This window comes from Anolis carolinensis, chromosome 5, assembly GCF_035594765.1.
Source record: "Anolis carolinensis isolate JA03-04 chromosome 5, rAnoCar3.1.pri, whole genome shotgun sequence".
Classification (NCBI taxonomy): domain Eukaryota; kingdom Metazoa; phylum Chordata; class Lepidosauria; order Squamata; family Dactyloidae; genus Anolis; species Anolis carolinensis.
In genome coordinates this window covers 204247478-204262706 of record NC_085845.1, presented here as the reverse complement: position 1 = coordinate 204262706, position 15229 = coordinate 204247478, and the positions used below count along the sequence as shown (strand labels likewise).

General features: G+C 43.4%; 2 protein-coding genes across 2 annotated transcripts in view; one reads left to right on the top strand and one right to left on the bottom strand.

Moving 5' to 3' along the window:
- miox (myo-inositol oxygenase) overlaps positions 1–9234 on the top strand; it is a gene marked incomplete in the record, with an annotated part of 30551 nt that extends 21317 nt beyond the window's left edge. The window contains 3 exon segments of the mRNA XM_062983441.1: positions 136–185; positions 2658–2770; positions 8912–9234. Of these exon segments, the coding sequence (XP_062839511.1) occupies positions 136–185; positions 2658–2770; positions 8912–9020 (272 nt within the window).
- Positions 9235–11685: 2451 nt separating this feature from the next.
- lmf2 (lipase maturation factor 2) overlaps positions 11686–15229 on the bottom strand; it is a 32631-nt gene continuing 29087 nt past the window's right edge. The window contains exon 14 of the mRNA XM_062983440.1: positions 11686–14091. Within this exon, the coding sequence (XP_062839510.1) occupies positions 13705–14091 (387 nt within the window). The 3' untranslated portion in view covers positions 11686–13704. The remainder of the gene's footprint in view (positions 14092–15229) is intronic.

Sequence of the window (15229 nt, the reverse complement as noted above, 5' to 3'; positions counted from 1 at the left end):
ATTTGCTTTCCTTGTTCTCGTCCCTTTTCTGCAAAGCTGGGGGATATTTTGGGGTTCCCGGTAAGGAGTCTAAATGCAAACTTACCAGGATCAATATATGGCAATACGTGTCCTGCGTTTCTCTTATTTTTCCAGAGTACATGTACAAAGTCATGAAATACAACCAATTCAGCCTCCCGCAAGAGGTAAGTCTGCCTCATTCATATGAAATCACCAAGATCCCATAATCCCCATTGATCTCCTCCTCCTCCTCTCAAGCAACCACTTATCTGGCACCTAGCAATCCCCATGTGTAACAGTTAACTGAGAGTCTCCTGTATTGGGAAAACCTCCTGATGATAAGTGGAATTTGGTGCTACCTGGGAATCTCCTTCCTTCTCTGGAGGCTTTTAAGCAGAGGTTCAATGGCCATCTGTCAGGAAGGCTTTGAGTGTTCCTGCACAGAAGGGCGTTGGACCGGATGGCCTTTGTTGTTGTTTTTTTTTCCTTTTACAGTAGAGTCTCACTTATCCAAGCTAAATGGGCCGGTAGAAGCTTGGATAAGCGAATATCTTGGATAATAAGGAGGGATTAAGGAAACGCCTATTAAACATCAAATTAGGTATGATTTTACAAATTAAGCACCAAAACATCAAATTTGACAGAAAAAGTAATTCACTACACAGTAATGCTACCGTGTTTCCCCGAAAATAAGACAGTGTCTTATATTAATTTTTGCTCCCAAAAATGCTCTAGGTCTTATTTTCAGGGGATGTCTTATTTTTCCATGAAGAAGAATTCACATTTATTGTTGAACAAAAAAATGAACATTTATTATATGCTGTACAGTAGTTGTCATCACAAACCAGCATAACCAGACAAACTGTGAATCCTATCAATAATTTCTTGTTACTACCATTATTTCCATGTACAACACTCTATGGTACGTATATTTACCGATCCTGCATGCTCTGGTGTTCTCTTCGGCGGGCATGCTTCCAAACAAAACCTTTGCTAGGTCTTACTTTTGGGGGAGGCCTTATATTTAGCAATTCAGCAAAACTTCTACTAGGTCTTATTTTCTGAGGATGTCTTATTTTAGGGGAAACAGGGTACGTAGTCATTACTGTATTTACGAATGTAGCACCAAAATATCACGAGATATTGAAAACATTGACTACAAAAATGGCTTGGATAAGTGAGGCTTGGATAAGTGTGACTCTACTGTATTTTCAGTTTTAGAATTACAATAAATGTGGTAGAACAATTGTATTGGTAGGAAAAGGGTAGAAAGTAGATGGATAAGAAAGTATCCAAGAAGGGAAAGAAAAAAGAGAAGAAAGGTAAGAAAAGAAAAAAAAACCCACAAAAAACAAACCAAAAAAATTATATTTTTACTTCCAGATTTTCTGAGTTGCAGGTTGAAGTTTTTTTGGTGTTTTTCCCTTTTCAGCATTGGTCCTTTTTGTTACCTATCAGTTCATGACTTGATATAAATCCATTTTCAATCAAGTTCTATTTTCTCATTCTTCAAAAAAAAAAAAAAGTCCGTCATTTGTCCTCGTGGTCTGTTCTGTGCCAGTGTTTGTGTCAGTAAATCCATATTCCTAGTGTCTAGGATTCTTAATATCCATTTTTCGGTGGCCTTTGTTGATCCTGTCCATCTCTATGAGTCTATGATTCCTTCCTTGAGGAGCTGTCAGGACCCAGGCTGCAGAACACCAATAACCATGCGCAGAGACCAGAATCTATCTAATATCTTTATTAAGGAAATGTATAAAGTCAATAAAAACAAGTGTAGAATACAGTTCAGAAGTAGACCTTTCAGGAAAGGTCAAATATAGTCCAGGAAAATAATGTCCAATATGTGATATTAAGGTCCAAAGTTATAATCCAATAACCGAAACACACACTTTGCCAAGCAAAGTGTGGGGAGAAGACAAGGTCCTTAAGTCCATAGAAACTTGGCAATTAGGCTGGAAGGCAAACTTGATACTTGGCTAGAACAAGGCTTGAGACAAGGCAACAAGAGCAAAAACAAGGTCCGTGGTAAACGCGGGACGAGGCAAGGCTGAAAACTTGATCCGGGAAGCAGGGAACTGGAGTACGAAGTCTACACACTATCTCACTCCTCCAGCTGACGAATTGACTCCGCAAGGATTCCTTTGCGGACAAACACCTAAATAGGATCTTGTTTTCCCGCCAAGGAACACTTTCTCTGGGGAACAAGAAACGAAACCTCTACTGTGTCCAGATGCATGACTCCTTAAAGTTTCCCAAGGGAAGCAGACTTAATCAGCTAATTGTCTGGCAGCTATCCTAGCGCTCCGGCGAGTCGCCTCTCGAGCGCCTCTATCTTGATTATAATAATCCCGGCGAGAAAATGGGGGAGATTTCTGCTCAAGGCTTGTTTGTCTGACTTCTTGTGGGCAAACATCTTGCAGGTGCAAGGGCTCCAAATCTGGCAGAAACGGTGGGAAACCCAAGTTTTCCTCTTCATCTGCCACAATAGTACTAGGAACGGGACTACATGGCCCATGAGTCATCACAGGAGCAGAGCTGAATACAGGAGACCTCGTGGGTCTCCAAAGCAGAAAGCGCATCCTTGCAAAACCATGGCGGGAGGAGAGGTCCAGCGATGGCTTTACCTATCGTCATGCTACCTGGTTCCTCCGCAGGCTTTCTACATGATCCGGTTCCACTCCTTCTATCCGTGGCACACGGGAGGGGACTACATGCACCTCTGCAACGAGGAGGACCGCCGGATGCTGCCGTGGGTCAAGGAATTCAAGTAAGACCCCCGAGTGGGAAAATACCAGCAAGGACTAAGAGGGCCTTGAAGTAGAAGTTTACCAGTGAAAGCAGAGAGCTCAGACAAGGGGAAAGTTCAGAAAGTTTTTCCCTAATAACAAGCAGGTGCCGGAGGGGGAATGCAGGCTGTTGAAGAAAAGCAGACACAGAAAAACAAAAACAAAGAAAAAACTGTTTTTTTAATGGCAACAGCAGCTAAGATAATTTATGCCAGTGATGGCCAACCTATGACACGCGTGTCAGCGCTGACACGCCTAGCCATTTTTGCTGACACGCTGCCGCATGCAGATTGATTGGATGACTAATGTCTTTTGGGGCCAAATTTGGTGTGATTTGGTCCAGTGGTTTTGTTGTTTACTCCATGAGAATTATGCACATTACACACACATATAATCATTCCATTATTATTCTATTATTATTGTAGTATATTATTATATTATTACTACTGTATTATATTATTATTATATTATTCATTATTCATGACTACATTGAAACTACAATAGAGAGAAATCAGTGTGGAAATTGCAAGAGGTATCATAGGTTGTTGTACATGGAAATAATGATAGTCAATGGTTTTTGATTTATTAAATACAGTTATATATTACAATTATATAATTTTGTTATTTAAACTATATATTTTGTGAAATTATGTTTTTTTTCCCCTCAAAGTGACACACCACCCAAGTCATGCTAGGTTTTTTGGTGAATTTTGACACACCAAGCGCAAAAGCTTGCCCATCATTGATTTATGCCAAACAATGGAAGGAAAAAGATAAACCAGAAATCAATGTATGGTTGACTAAGATTACAGATATTATGAATATGGACAGACTTACACACTTATTAAAAAGTAACCAAGGCACACCAAGGGATCACACAGATTGGTGACTAGTCAAAGAATTTCTAAACAAGGAAAAAAAATTAAAATTTTAATTTAATTAAGAAATAAGCAAGAATAAGGATAAAAGAAACAGACAGGGGAAATGACACCTTTCCAAAAGAAAAGGAATAAGTCCAACCCCCTGCTTCTTGGCATTCTATGATTCTAAGAGAGAGTGGTACTAAAGGCAGAGGAAACAGATGAAGTCGAGATGATTTAATTAAACTGCAACACCATCCATTAGAAGTAAGTCAACAAGGAGTATGAGTGTGTTATATGTTTTGTTGTTCCAACAATGGAGTATTTTTAAATATATTTTTTCATTTTCTTCTTTTTCCTTTTTTCTCTTTCTCTCTTTACTCTCTTCACTTTCTTTACAAAGTATTTTCCCACTCTTTTGATGTATTTAATCAGAAAAATAATAATAATAAATTATAAAAAGAAAAGAAAAGCAGGCACAGGAATAGTGATAAGAAGGAACAAATGAAGCCGGTGCACATGCTCAAAGTTTTGACTACAAAGCTAAGTTGCGTCCCATTTTTGGTGTGGCACTTGTTCACCCAGCAGGGTGATTTGATCAAATAAACCTGTTGAACAATTTCCTTATTTCCAGCACCTGGTTGGAGAGAACCCTGGAGTTGTTGGGATAGTTGGAAAATGAGGGACACAGCAGTGAGTCCCAATATAACCCTTAAGGAAGCAAGACCTGTGCAAAGGAGGCACAAAGAAGAGATATAGTAGTCATGGGCGATTTCAATTATCCCGATATCTGCTGGAAAACAAACTCAGCCAAGAGTACAAAGTCCAACAAATTCCTCACTTGCCTTGCAGATAATTTTATGGTCCAGAAGGTAGAAGAGGCAACAAGGGGATCAGCAACTCTTGATCTAATCTTAACAAATGTGGAAGACCTGATCAATACAGTTGAAGTGGTTGGATCCTTAGGGGCAAGTGACCATGTGCTCCTGCAGTTTGCAATACAAAGGAATGCTGAAACTAAGACAAGTCAAACATGCATTCTGGACTTTAAGAGAGCTGACTTCCAAAAAATGAAGGAACTACTGAGCGGCATTCCATGGACGCCGATATTAAAAAACAAGGGAGTTAAGGATGGATGGGAGTTTTTCAAAAGTGAAATACTCAAGGCGCAAATGCAAACAGTGCCAACAAAGAAGAAAAATAAGACAAGTGCAAAGAAGCCAGAATGGATGTCCAAAGAACTTCTAACTGAGCTAAAGCTCAAAAGTGACATGCACAAGAAGTGGAAAAGGGGAGAAATCACCAAAGAAGAATTCAAACGTATAGCCAACACCTGTAGGGAAAAGGTTCGCAAGGCTAAAGCGCAAAATGAGCTCAGGCTTGCCAGGGACATAAAAAACAACAAAAAAGGCTTTTTTGCTTACGTTGGTAGAAAAAGGAAGAAAAAGGAGGCGATAGGGCCACTGCAAGGAGAAGATGGGGTGATGGCGACAGGGGACAGGGAAAAGGCAGAACTACTTAATGCCTTCTTTGCCTCGGCCTTCTCAGAAAAAGAAAGCCATCTTCAACCTCAGCAACACGGAATGGACGAAGGATTGGGGGAAATCCAACCCCAAATAGGGAAACAAGTTGTCCAGGAACACTTGGCCTCTCTAAACGAATTCAAGTCCCCAGGGCCAGATCAGCTGCATCCAAGAGTACTGAAGGAACTAGCGGAAGTTATTTCAGAACCACTGGCAATTATCTTCGAGAGTTCTTGGAGAACAGGAGAAGTCCCAGCAGATTGGAGGAGGGCGAATGTGGTCCCTATCTTCAAGAAGGGAAAAAAGAACGACCCAAACAATTACCGTCCGGTCAGCCTCACATCAATACCAGGCAAGATTCTGGAAAAGATCATTAAGGAAGTGGTCTGCGAACACTTAGAAACAAATGCGGTCATTGCTAATAGTCAACACGGATTTACCAAAAACAAGTCATGCCAGACTAATCTGATCTCTTTTTTCGATAGAGTTACGAGTTGGGTCGATACAGGGAATGCTGTGGATGTAGCCTACCTGGATTTCAGTAAGGCCTTCGACAAAGTCCCCCACGACCTTCTGGCAAGGAAACTAGTAAAATGTGGGCTAGACAAAATTACGGTTAGGTGGATCTGTAATTGGCTAAGCGAACGAACCCAAAGGGTGCTCACCAATGCGTCGTCTTCATCATGGAAAGAAGTGACAAGTGGAGTGCCACAAGCAGGGCTCCGTCCTGGGCCCGGTTCTGTTCAACATCTTTATTAACGACTTAGACGAAGGGTTAGAAGGCACGATCATCAAGTTTGCAGACGACACCAAACTGGGAGGGAGAGCCAACACTCCAGAAGACAGGAGCAGAATTCAAAACGATCTTGACAGACTAGAGAGATGGGCCGAAACTCACAAAATGAAGTTCAACAGGGACAAATGCAAGAGACTTCACTTCGGCAGAAAAAATGGAAATCAAAGATACAGAATGGGGGACGATGCCTGGCTTGACAGCAGTGTGTGCGAAAAAGACCTTGGAGTCCTCGTGGACAACAAGTTAAACATGAGCCAACAATGTGATGCGGCTGCTAAAAAAGCCAATGGGATTCTGTCCTGCATCAATAGGGGAATAGCGTCTAGATCCAGGGAAGTTATGCTCCCCCTTATTCTATTCTGCCTTGGTCAGACCACACCTGGAATCACACTGTGTCCAATTTTGGGCACCGCAGATGAAGGGAGATGTTGACAAGCTGGAAAGCGTCCAGAGGAGGGTGACTAAAATGATGAAGGGTCTGGAGAACAAGCCCTATGAGGAGCGGCTTAAAGAGCTGGGCATGTTTAGCCTGCAGAAGAGAAGGCTGAGAGGAGACATGATGAGAGCCATGTACAAATACGTGAAGGGAAGTCATAGGCAGGAGGGAGGGAGCTTGTTTTCTGATGCCCTGCAGACTAGGACGCAAGGGAACAAGGGCTTCAAACTACAGGAAAGGAAGGAGATTCCACCTGAACATCAGGAAGAACTTCCTCACTGTGAGAAGGGCTGTTCACAAGTGGAACTCTCTCCCCCGGGCCGTGGTGGAGGCTCCTTCTTTGGAGGCTTTTAAGCAGAGGCTGGATGGCCATCTGTCAGGGGTGCTTTGAATGCGATTTCCTGCTTTTTAGCAGGGGGTTGGACTGGATGGCCCATGAGGTCTCTTCCAACTCTACTATTCTATGATTCTAAAGGAGAGTAAAAGGTCATCTTGAACACTTTCAGTGCCTTCTTCGCCTACTTTAAACCAACATTGAGCCCCAAATCTCTGCTTGGTTTTGTCTCCAGAATCGTTTTTCTGTTGGAATCCGAATCCATGGATGTTCAGGTCCCATTATGCAACATGTTGTTGTAAAAGTCCCATTATATAGAATAGTGTAGTAAAATGGTAACTCTTATCCAAAATGGTACAATGGTTTGCCTTTGGAATACATATATATGTCTATCTATATGTGTGTGTATAAACATATATAAACACACACATAGATGTATGAGTACGTATGTGTATTCACACACACTTTATTTTTATCCTGTTTTTCTCCAAATATAGACTTAAGGTGGATAACAACTCAGGTGGCACAATGAAAATTAAAACAATGCCAAAGCATTAATATGAGTATACAGGTCACACACATTATCTATCAACTATCTATCTATCATCAATGTATGCATGTAGCTGCTTTGAGTCCTCTTTGGGGGAGATAAAGCAGAGTATAAATAATAATAATAATATCATCATATAATAATAATAATAATAATAATAATAATAATAATGATTCATTGGAACTTATGCCTCAAGTACCACCTCCCAGCAGCAAAGAACTGGTGGGATCACAAACCTGCAAAAGTCTTGGAAAATGAGCACGCAAAGATACTGTGGGACTTCCGAATCCAGACTGACAAAGTTCTGGAACACAACACACCAGACATCACAGTTGTGGGAAAGAACAAGGTTTGGATCATTGATGTTGCCATCCCAGGTGACAGTTGCATTGATGAAAAACAACAGGAAAAACTCAGCCGCTATCAGGACCTCAAGATTGAACTTCAAAGACTCTGGCAGAAACCAGTGCAGGTGGTCCCGGTGGTGATGGGCACACTGGGTGCCGTGCCGAAAGATCTCAGCCCGTATTTGGAAACAATAGACATTGACAAAATCACGATCTGCCAACTGCAAAAGGCCACCCGACTGGGATCTGCACGCATCATCCGAAAATACATCACACAGTCCTAGACACTTGGGAAGTGTTCGACTTGTGGTTTTGTGATACGAAATCCAACATATCTATCTTGTTTGCTGTGTCATACAACGTCGTTGTGTCAATAATAATAATAATAATAATAATAATAATAATAATAATAATAATAATGCTTGTTGGTTTGTGAAGGGGAAAAAGGATGAAAAACAGGAGAGAAGACCATGTAGGGAACAGAAAGGAAAGAAGAGGTAGAAGGTGTATGAAAGAAAGGAAGAGAAGAAAGGAAGTGAGAGGGAGGTTCTATGGTTTTATAGGTGTATATGCACTCAGACAATGCTAAATATATATGCTGAATGTATGTGTGTATATATATGTGTGTGTGTGTGTGTAATTTCAAGCTGTGGATGGCGGAATCAGTGGATACAGAGTGCTAACTGTAACTCAGCTTTTGTCTTCCTCCATTTTTATCAATGTCCAGGACTTCTGGATAGTTACCCTGGAGAGCAACAAGCTGAGTAACTTTTATCCAAAATGCTTCAGACTACAAGTATTTTTTATTCTGATATTCGTACATACATAATGAGATATCTTGGGGTGCATCTACACCGTGGAATTGATGCAGGTTGGCAACACTTGAGTTGCCACGGCTCAATGCTATAGGATCCTGGGAGTTGTAGTTTCACAAGGTCTTCTCTGCTCAAGAGTACCAGTGTCTCGCCCAACTGCAAAGCCAAAGATTCCATAGTATCGGGTTATGTCAATTAAAGTGGTGCCAAACTGCATCCATTCCACAATGTAGATGATGTCACTCAAGTCTAAAGAATAGAATTCACTGATGTACTTCATGGCGTGAAGGTCATTCCATAGCACTGAGCTATGGCAGTTAAAATAGTACCTAACTGCATTAATCCCAGTGTAGATGTATCCACCGCCACTTTGGGTTTTGCATTTCCAGATAAGGGATGCTCAACCTCTACTGAGCTTGTATCAGGCATTAAACCCGAACTCTCCCCTTTCCTTCCTGCAGCAAATTCGACCTCTACACCAAATGTGAGGACCTGCCTGACCCTCAGCATCTCAAGCCTTACTACCAAAGCCTCATAGACAAATATTGTCCGGGTCAGATATGCTGGTGAAGGAACCGGTTCCGTTCACCAATCCTATGTTCATTCCAGTTTAACTGGGACTGAAGATGCAATGATCCTTTTGTGACTTAACTTTGGTGAAATCCAGGACAAAGACGCCCGACTGTTCAAATTAGCCAGAGTTTTATGTTTCATGGCTCCAGGAGGGCTGAGAAATGTATTGATATTGTCTCAATTTTAATAAATATGAAAGATTATACAAGAAGGATGCTTGTTGAGGTGTGTATACATTCGCGAATATGACAAAGGCCATCGTCATCATAAGCGGTCCTTCATGGCCAAGCCTGGTTGTTTTCCAGGAAGAGTCTTAGTGATGGGTCCGTAAGGGACTATATTCTGAATCTGTATGGTCTTTCTTTCACAATGAGAACATGGGTTTCTGACAGAAGCCAATCCCGACAAGGGTTTGCTCACCATTCCATCTCCCTCTTGGCTCGTTCCTCCCTTTCGTCGTCCATTTGTGCTTCTTTGAATTCCACAGCACTGTTGGTAATAGCCAACTCCCAGTTAGACGTGTCAAGGTAATGGTTAAATGTAGTGAAATGTTTAACTCATTGTTTAAATGTAAGTGTGTTTGCTTCGGTAGGCGATCCAGTAAAGAAGTAGTTAATTGCATAGAGCAGTGATTTACTGTCTAGAGGGGAAAGGAATGAGACTTCCGCTTTTGCCTACATAGAAGGAAACTAATCACTGAAAATGGAATTTGGGAGGAGTGTTCTTTACTGATAAGAATTCTTTCAGTCGCCATTAATCTTGCTGTTGGAGAAACATGTGTGCAAGCAACTCCGGCCCGGGATTGGCTGACAGCTATGCAGTCTTATTTGTTCATGCTACTAGGCAGACGCTGAGTTGCCAAGCAGAGGGGAGAATTGAGACAGATGTAAGAGTCTCAATATATCCACCTCACATCCATCATCCACATTTGACAAGACACTCGAGGGCCAGGGCTTCCCATGCTCCCTCGATGTTTATGTCACGTATTTAAGGTTGGCTTTAGGCCCATCTTTAAATCTCATGCTGTCCAACGATATTCCATTTCATGTTGAGAGTAGAGTAACTGCTTTGGGAAACAATCTTTGGGCTTTCGGACTATGTGGCATTCAGTCCAGTAAAGTTGATGGCAGAGGGTCATGGCTTTGATGCTAGTGGCCTTTGCTGCTTCTTCCAGAATGCTGACATTTACCAACTTGTTTTCTTCCCAAGAGATTTGCAGGGTTTTACGGAGGAAACACTGATGGACACTTTCCAGAAGTCAAAAGTGATTTTTGTAGATGGTTCATGTTTCATACAACAGAGTTGGGAAGACAATAGCTTTATAAACAAAAGGGAATTTTCAGGGATGCTTTCAATGACCATAAGTCCCATATGTCCTGATTTACTGCCATGTGTCCTGATTTGCAGCGACCTTTGTTTGAGAAAACGCTGACGTTTTGGGAAAATGCTGCTGAAGGGGGGGGGGGGAAGTTACTTTTCAAGGATGCATCCATCAGAGTAGAACCAATTAGGTTAGCACTCTCTAATTTCCCAGCCACTTGAAACAGAAAAGCAGGTAAGACCGACTCATTAAGACAGCCACAATCAGAGACATGAAAACATAATTGTGCCATTGTTAGCCGCTGCCTGTTTGCCTTCCTAAGAGTCATAGAGAGCCAATGAAATCTGTATTAGCCAGCTTAGACTAATGGAATGATTGATCTTTGTACACCAATGAGGATGTTAGGGATTCCTCTTCTCCAGAAGAGGAAGGGGAGCAGGAAAGTGTTCATGAATCTGAGGGAGAGTTGGAATCCGAGGAAGAGATTTTGCACGTACCCACATTTCAGGAGAGGCGAAAGGAAACAGAGCAGAGACGTTGTTCAGCTAGAACAGCTGCCAGAAATGCAGCTGAGTAATTGGGAACCGCCCTAACAGCTGTGAGGGGACTCAGGGCTATAAAGCAGAAGCAAGTGCAGCCAGCTCTTGCTGGTAACAAACTGACTCTAATGCCTTCGCTCCCCGTGTGCCTGCTCCAAGTCTGCATCTGGATTTATTGCTGTTTCTTTGTCTGAAGTAAGACTGCTATTTTATTTAGGACTGTATTAGAGACTAAGAACTGCATTTGCCCTAAGGCTTCCTTGCTTCCTTTTGCATTATTCCACTGAGTGTGCTGCACTTTGTTGTGCTGAAGTAAAGCAGTTTTCATTTACTTACCACAGTGTCTTAAGACTGTTGTTGAAAGACAAAACAGGACAGAGAACATGCTTTCAATTTCTTGTGAAAATAATAAAAAGCCTTGCAACCCCATTTCAAGTTGCGACAAACTTTCTGCAGTGGGCACCTACTGTCGCCTTATTGCTTGGCCTACAATAAATAGCCTTTGTAGTAAGAATCCAACTTGTGGCCTCTTTCTTGCACCGCTGCCCAGACCTCTAGGGCACTCCTGAGCTTATGCAGAGTTCATCTGGAGTGCTGGTGAACCAGAGCCACTGCAATACCACATAATTATACAGGAAACAACACTTTCAAACCAGGATCAGAAATTTTTTCAAATTCTGTGGCATAGTGTCATTGCTCAAATGCTTCCCCCGCCCCCAAACATTGAAATAAGAAGAATTGCTTATGGAGAAACAAGACCCCTCCAGCCTTATCCCCCAATCCTGATTCATTGTCACACAAGTGGAATGTAAAGGCTTTATTTAGAAAAAATTATAGATAACTCTCTTGTTCTTTTTCTCCGGAGAAGCGCAGCTCTGCTCAGCTCAAGGGGCAAAGCGGAGGGGTCCCTGGCCCCCTCCTCAATGGACACAGCACACATGATTGCAATGGTCTTCCCCCCACATATCTTCCCCTCTCTCTGGCAAACTGAGGCACAAATGGGGGCGAAGGCAAGAGCAAGGGGACCGACAGATGGGGAGGGAGGGTTGGGGTGGAGAATCTGTATAGAGCAAGACCACAAGACCACCACCCCACAAAAACCCTTCCATCCTCAGCCCTAAAATGGGGAGAGTGTTTGGTTGCAAAAGGAGGAAAGAGCTGCCTCTTCCAATGGAGGGAAAAGAAAGGGAAAGAAAGGGAAGGAACTCTTTGAGGTTATACTTTCCCCACAAATATCTGCAGAAAAGAAACGCTTTACTACCTGGCAATCTGCCAGACGTTTGGGAGGGTGAAGTTTTCCTAACTTTGTGAGGAGGCGGCGACATGAAATGGCAATTGAGTTTATATCCCCAAAAGCAGTCTTGATTGCTCCTAAAACGTTAAAATTGGCCAGTTTTCCAGCCAAAAATATGCTCCGAACAAACCATCATAATACATATTGAAATGAAAAAAAAAACTAAGCCAAGAGTGGCGTTGTAGTATCCACTTTTGGGGGAGTCAGGGGTCAAATTGCAGGCAAGAGGAGGAGGCATTTGGGGGGAGGGTCTGGTGCCATTTCTAGGTGCCCCCCTTGTGCCCTATGGCCACATATGGATCCTTGGCATGGAGGGGTCGAGGGTAGTCGCCATCCTCTAGAGAGGCCACCAATGCATTGGATGGGGTCCCATTATGGGATACCGGGCGAGAAAAAGTCTGAGAGGAAGAAACAGGGATGGAATGGGGGACACATTCAATCAAGCAGGGCCCCGGCCCCCCAAAAGCCTCGTCTGTATGCAGCAGACCCTCAAATGGGAATGGGAGAGAGGAGAAAGAGAGGAAAGGACCGAGAAGGAGAAGAAAGGAGAGAGAAACAATGGAGAGAGAAAGAGGAGAGAAAGAAAGGAAAGGGGGAAGAGGAGTGAAGGGAAAGAGAAAGAGAAAGGTGAAGAAAGGGGAGAAAAGAAAGGTGGGAAAAGAGGAAGGAGAGGGAAAGAGGAAAAGTGAAGAAAGAGGAGAGAAAGAAAGGGGGAAATGGGAAGGAGAGCAAAAGGCGAAAGAGGAGAGAAAGGGGAGAAAGAGAAAAAAAGAAAGGGGGAAGAGGACTGAAGGGGAAGAGAAAGGTGGAGAAAAAGAAAGGTGGGAAAAGAGGAAGGAGAGGGAAAGAGGAAAAGTGAAGAAAGAGGAGAGAAAGAAAGGGGGAAATGGGAAGGAGAGGGGAAGGTGAATGAAGAAAGTGAGAGAAAGAAGGGGGGAAAGGAGAGGGAAAGTAAGGAGAGAGAAAGGAGAGAAAAAAGGGGGAAGAGGAAGGAGAGAGAAAGGAGGAAAGAAGAGGGAAAGAAAGGGGAGAAAGAAAGGAGGAAAGAAGAGGGAAAGAAAGGGGAGAGGGAAGAGGAGCAAAAGAGAAAAGAGAAAGGGAGAGAAAGAAAGGTGAGAAAAGAGGAAGGAAAGTAAAAGGTGAGAGAGATGAAGAGAGGAAGGGTTGGAGAAGAAAGGGGGAAAGGAGAAGGAACAAAAGGAGGGGTAAAGAGGAGGGAAAGAAAAGAAAGGGGAAGAGGAAGGAGAAAGGGGGGAAAGGAAAGAAAAAGAAGGGGGAGAATGGGAGGCTAAGAAAACAAAGAGGAAATAGTGGAGAAAGAGAAGCAAGAAGTGCGGGTAGGCAATGAGAGGAGGAGGAGAGAGGAAAGGGGGAGGCCCAGAGCAAGGCCTCCCCGTTCTTCCCCAAGCCCAGCCACGGAACGGGAGGGGCATCCTCCCACCCGTGATAAAAAGAGGCCCTTCTCCGAGGGGAGACATAGTTTGGTGGCTTCAGTCCCAGTGGAAGACGCGGACGGCAGGGCGGCGGCTACTTCTTCCTCCGGACGCTCCTCAGCCCGTCCGTGGGGGGCTCTGCTGCAGAAGGGCCCCCCCGGGGCTTTTCGGGGGCAAGGCCCGCCTCCTTCTTCCTCACCTGCCCGTTCTTCTCGTTGCCGGCGTGGTCCCCTCCTCCAGCGGCATCCACCGCGGCCGGCTCTGCCCTCCGGGCGCCCTTGGGCCTCCCTCCGGCCGGGGCCCCCGCTCCTCTTCCGGACAGGAGCCACCCCGCCGTTGCCCGCAGGACGGAGATGGTGGCCGCGGTGAGGTACAGGGACCAGATGACCGCAGGGCCCGAGTGCGGGTGGACAAAGTCCCTGGCCCAGTGGAGGGCCTTCGGCAGGAAGGAAGGCGAGGGGCGCTTCAGGGGGGCCTTGTCCTAAAAAGAAAGGAAGGAAGGAAGAAAGAAAGGGGTGAGGAGAAACAGCTAATCCTTTTTTTCATGTCAGGAGCAACTGGAGTTGCTTCTGGAGTAAGAGAATTGGCTGTCTGCAAGGACGTTGCCCAGGGGACATTGCCCGGATGTTTTGATGTTTTACCATCCTTGTGGGAGGCTTCTCTCATGTCCCCGCATGGAGCTGGAGCTGATAGAGGGAGCTCATCCACACTCTCCCCGGGTGGGATTCGAACCTGGCAGTCTTCAGGTCAGCAACTCAACCTTCAAGTCACAAGGCTTTTATCCCCTAGGCCACCAGAGGCTCCAGCTAATCCTTAGAAGACATGTGAGAAGGGCCTTCTCTATGGTAGTCTCGCTTATCCAACCTTCACTTAGCCAATGTTCTGGATTATCCAATGCAGTCTCCCTCCCGCCCGGATCCACAGCTGTTCTTCTATCTTTTACAGATTTAACTTCCGACAATGTTGTTACTGCAATTTCATTTTATGCAATTCTCTTTATTTGTAGTCCATGTTTTCAATACATTGTTATGTTGTGGTGCTAAATTAGTAAATACAGTAATTACTACATAATGTTATCGTGTATTGAACTGCTTTTCCTGTCAATTTGTTGTAAAACATGATGTTTTGGTGCTTAATTTGTAAAATCATAATGTAATTTGATGTTTAATAGGCTTTTCCTTAATCCCCTCCTTATTATCCAACCTTTTTTGCTTTTTTCTGCTGATTTGTTGTAAAACATGTTTTTGGTCCTTAATTTCTAAAATCATAATGTAATTTGACGTTTAATAGGCTTTTTCCTTAATCCTCTCCTTATTATCCAACATTTTTGCTTACCCAACTTTCTGCCGGCCTGTTTATGTTGGATAAGCGAGACTCTACTGTATATACAAAACATACAAACATTACAGCTTCTTTTACTTCACTACTCACTGCAACAATTCTCCAATCTACCACCACAACCCACATCAAACTAAGTATAACTACAACCTATATAGCACTCCCATTGTATTAACCACCACTTGCTAATTACAGAGGCTTAACTCTTTTACAGGTGGTCAGTCCAGAGGTATTAACTCTGTTATAAGAGAAGTGTTATTTTCTGCTATTAGGAAATGCCA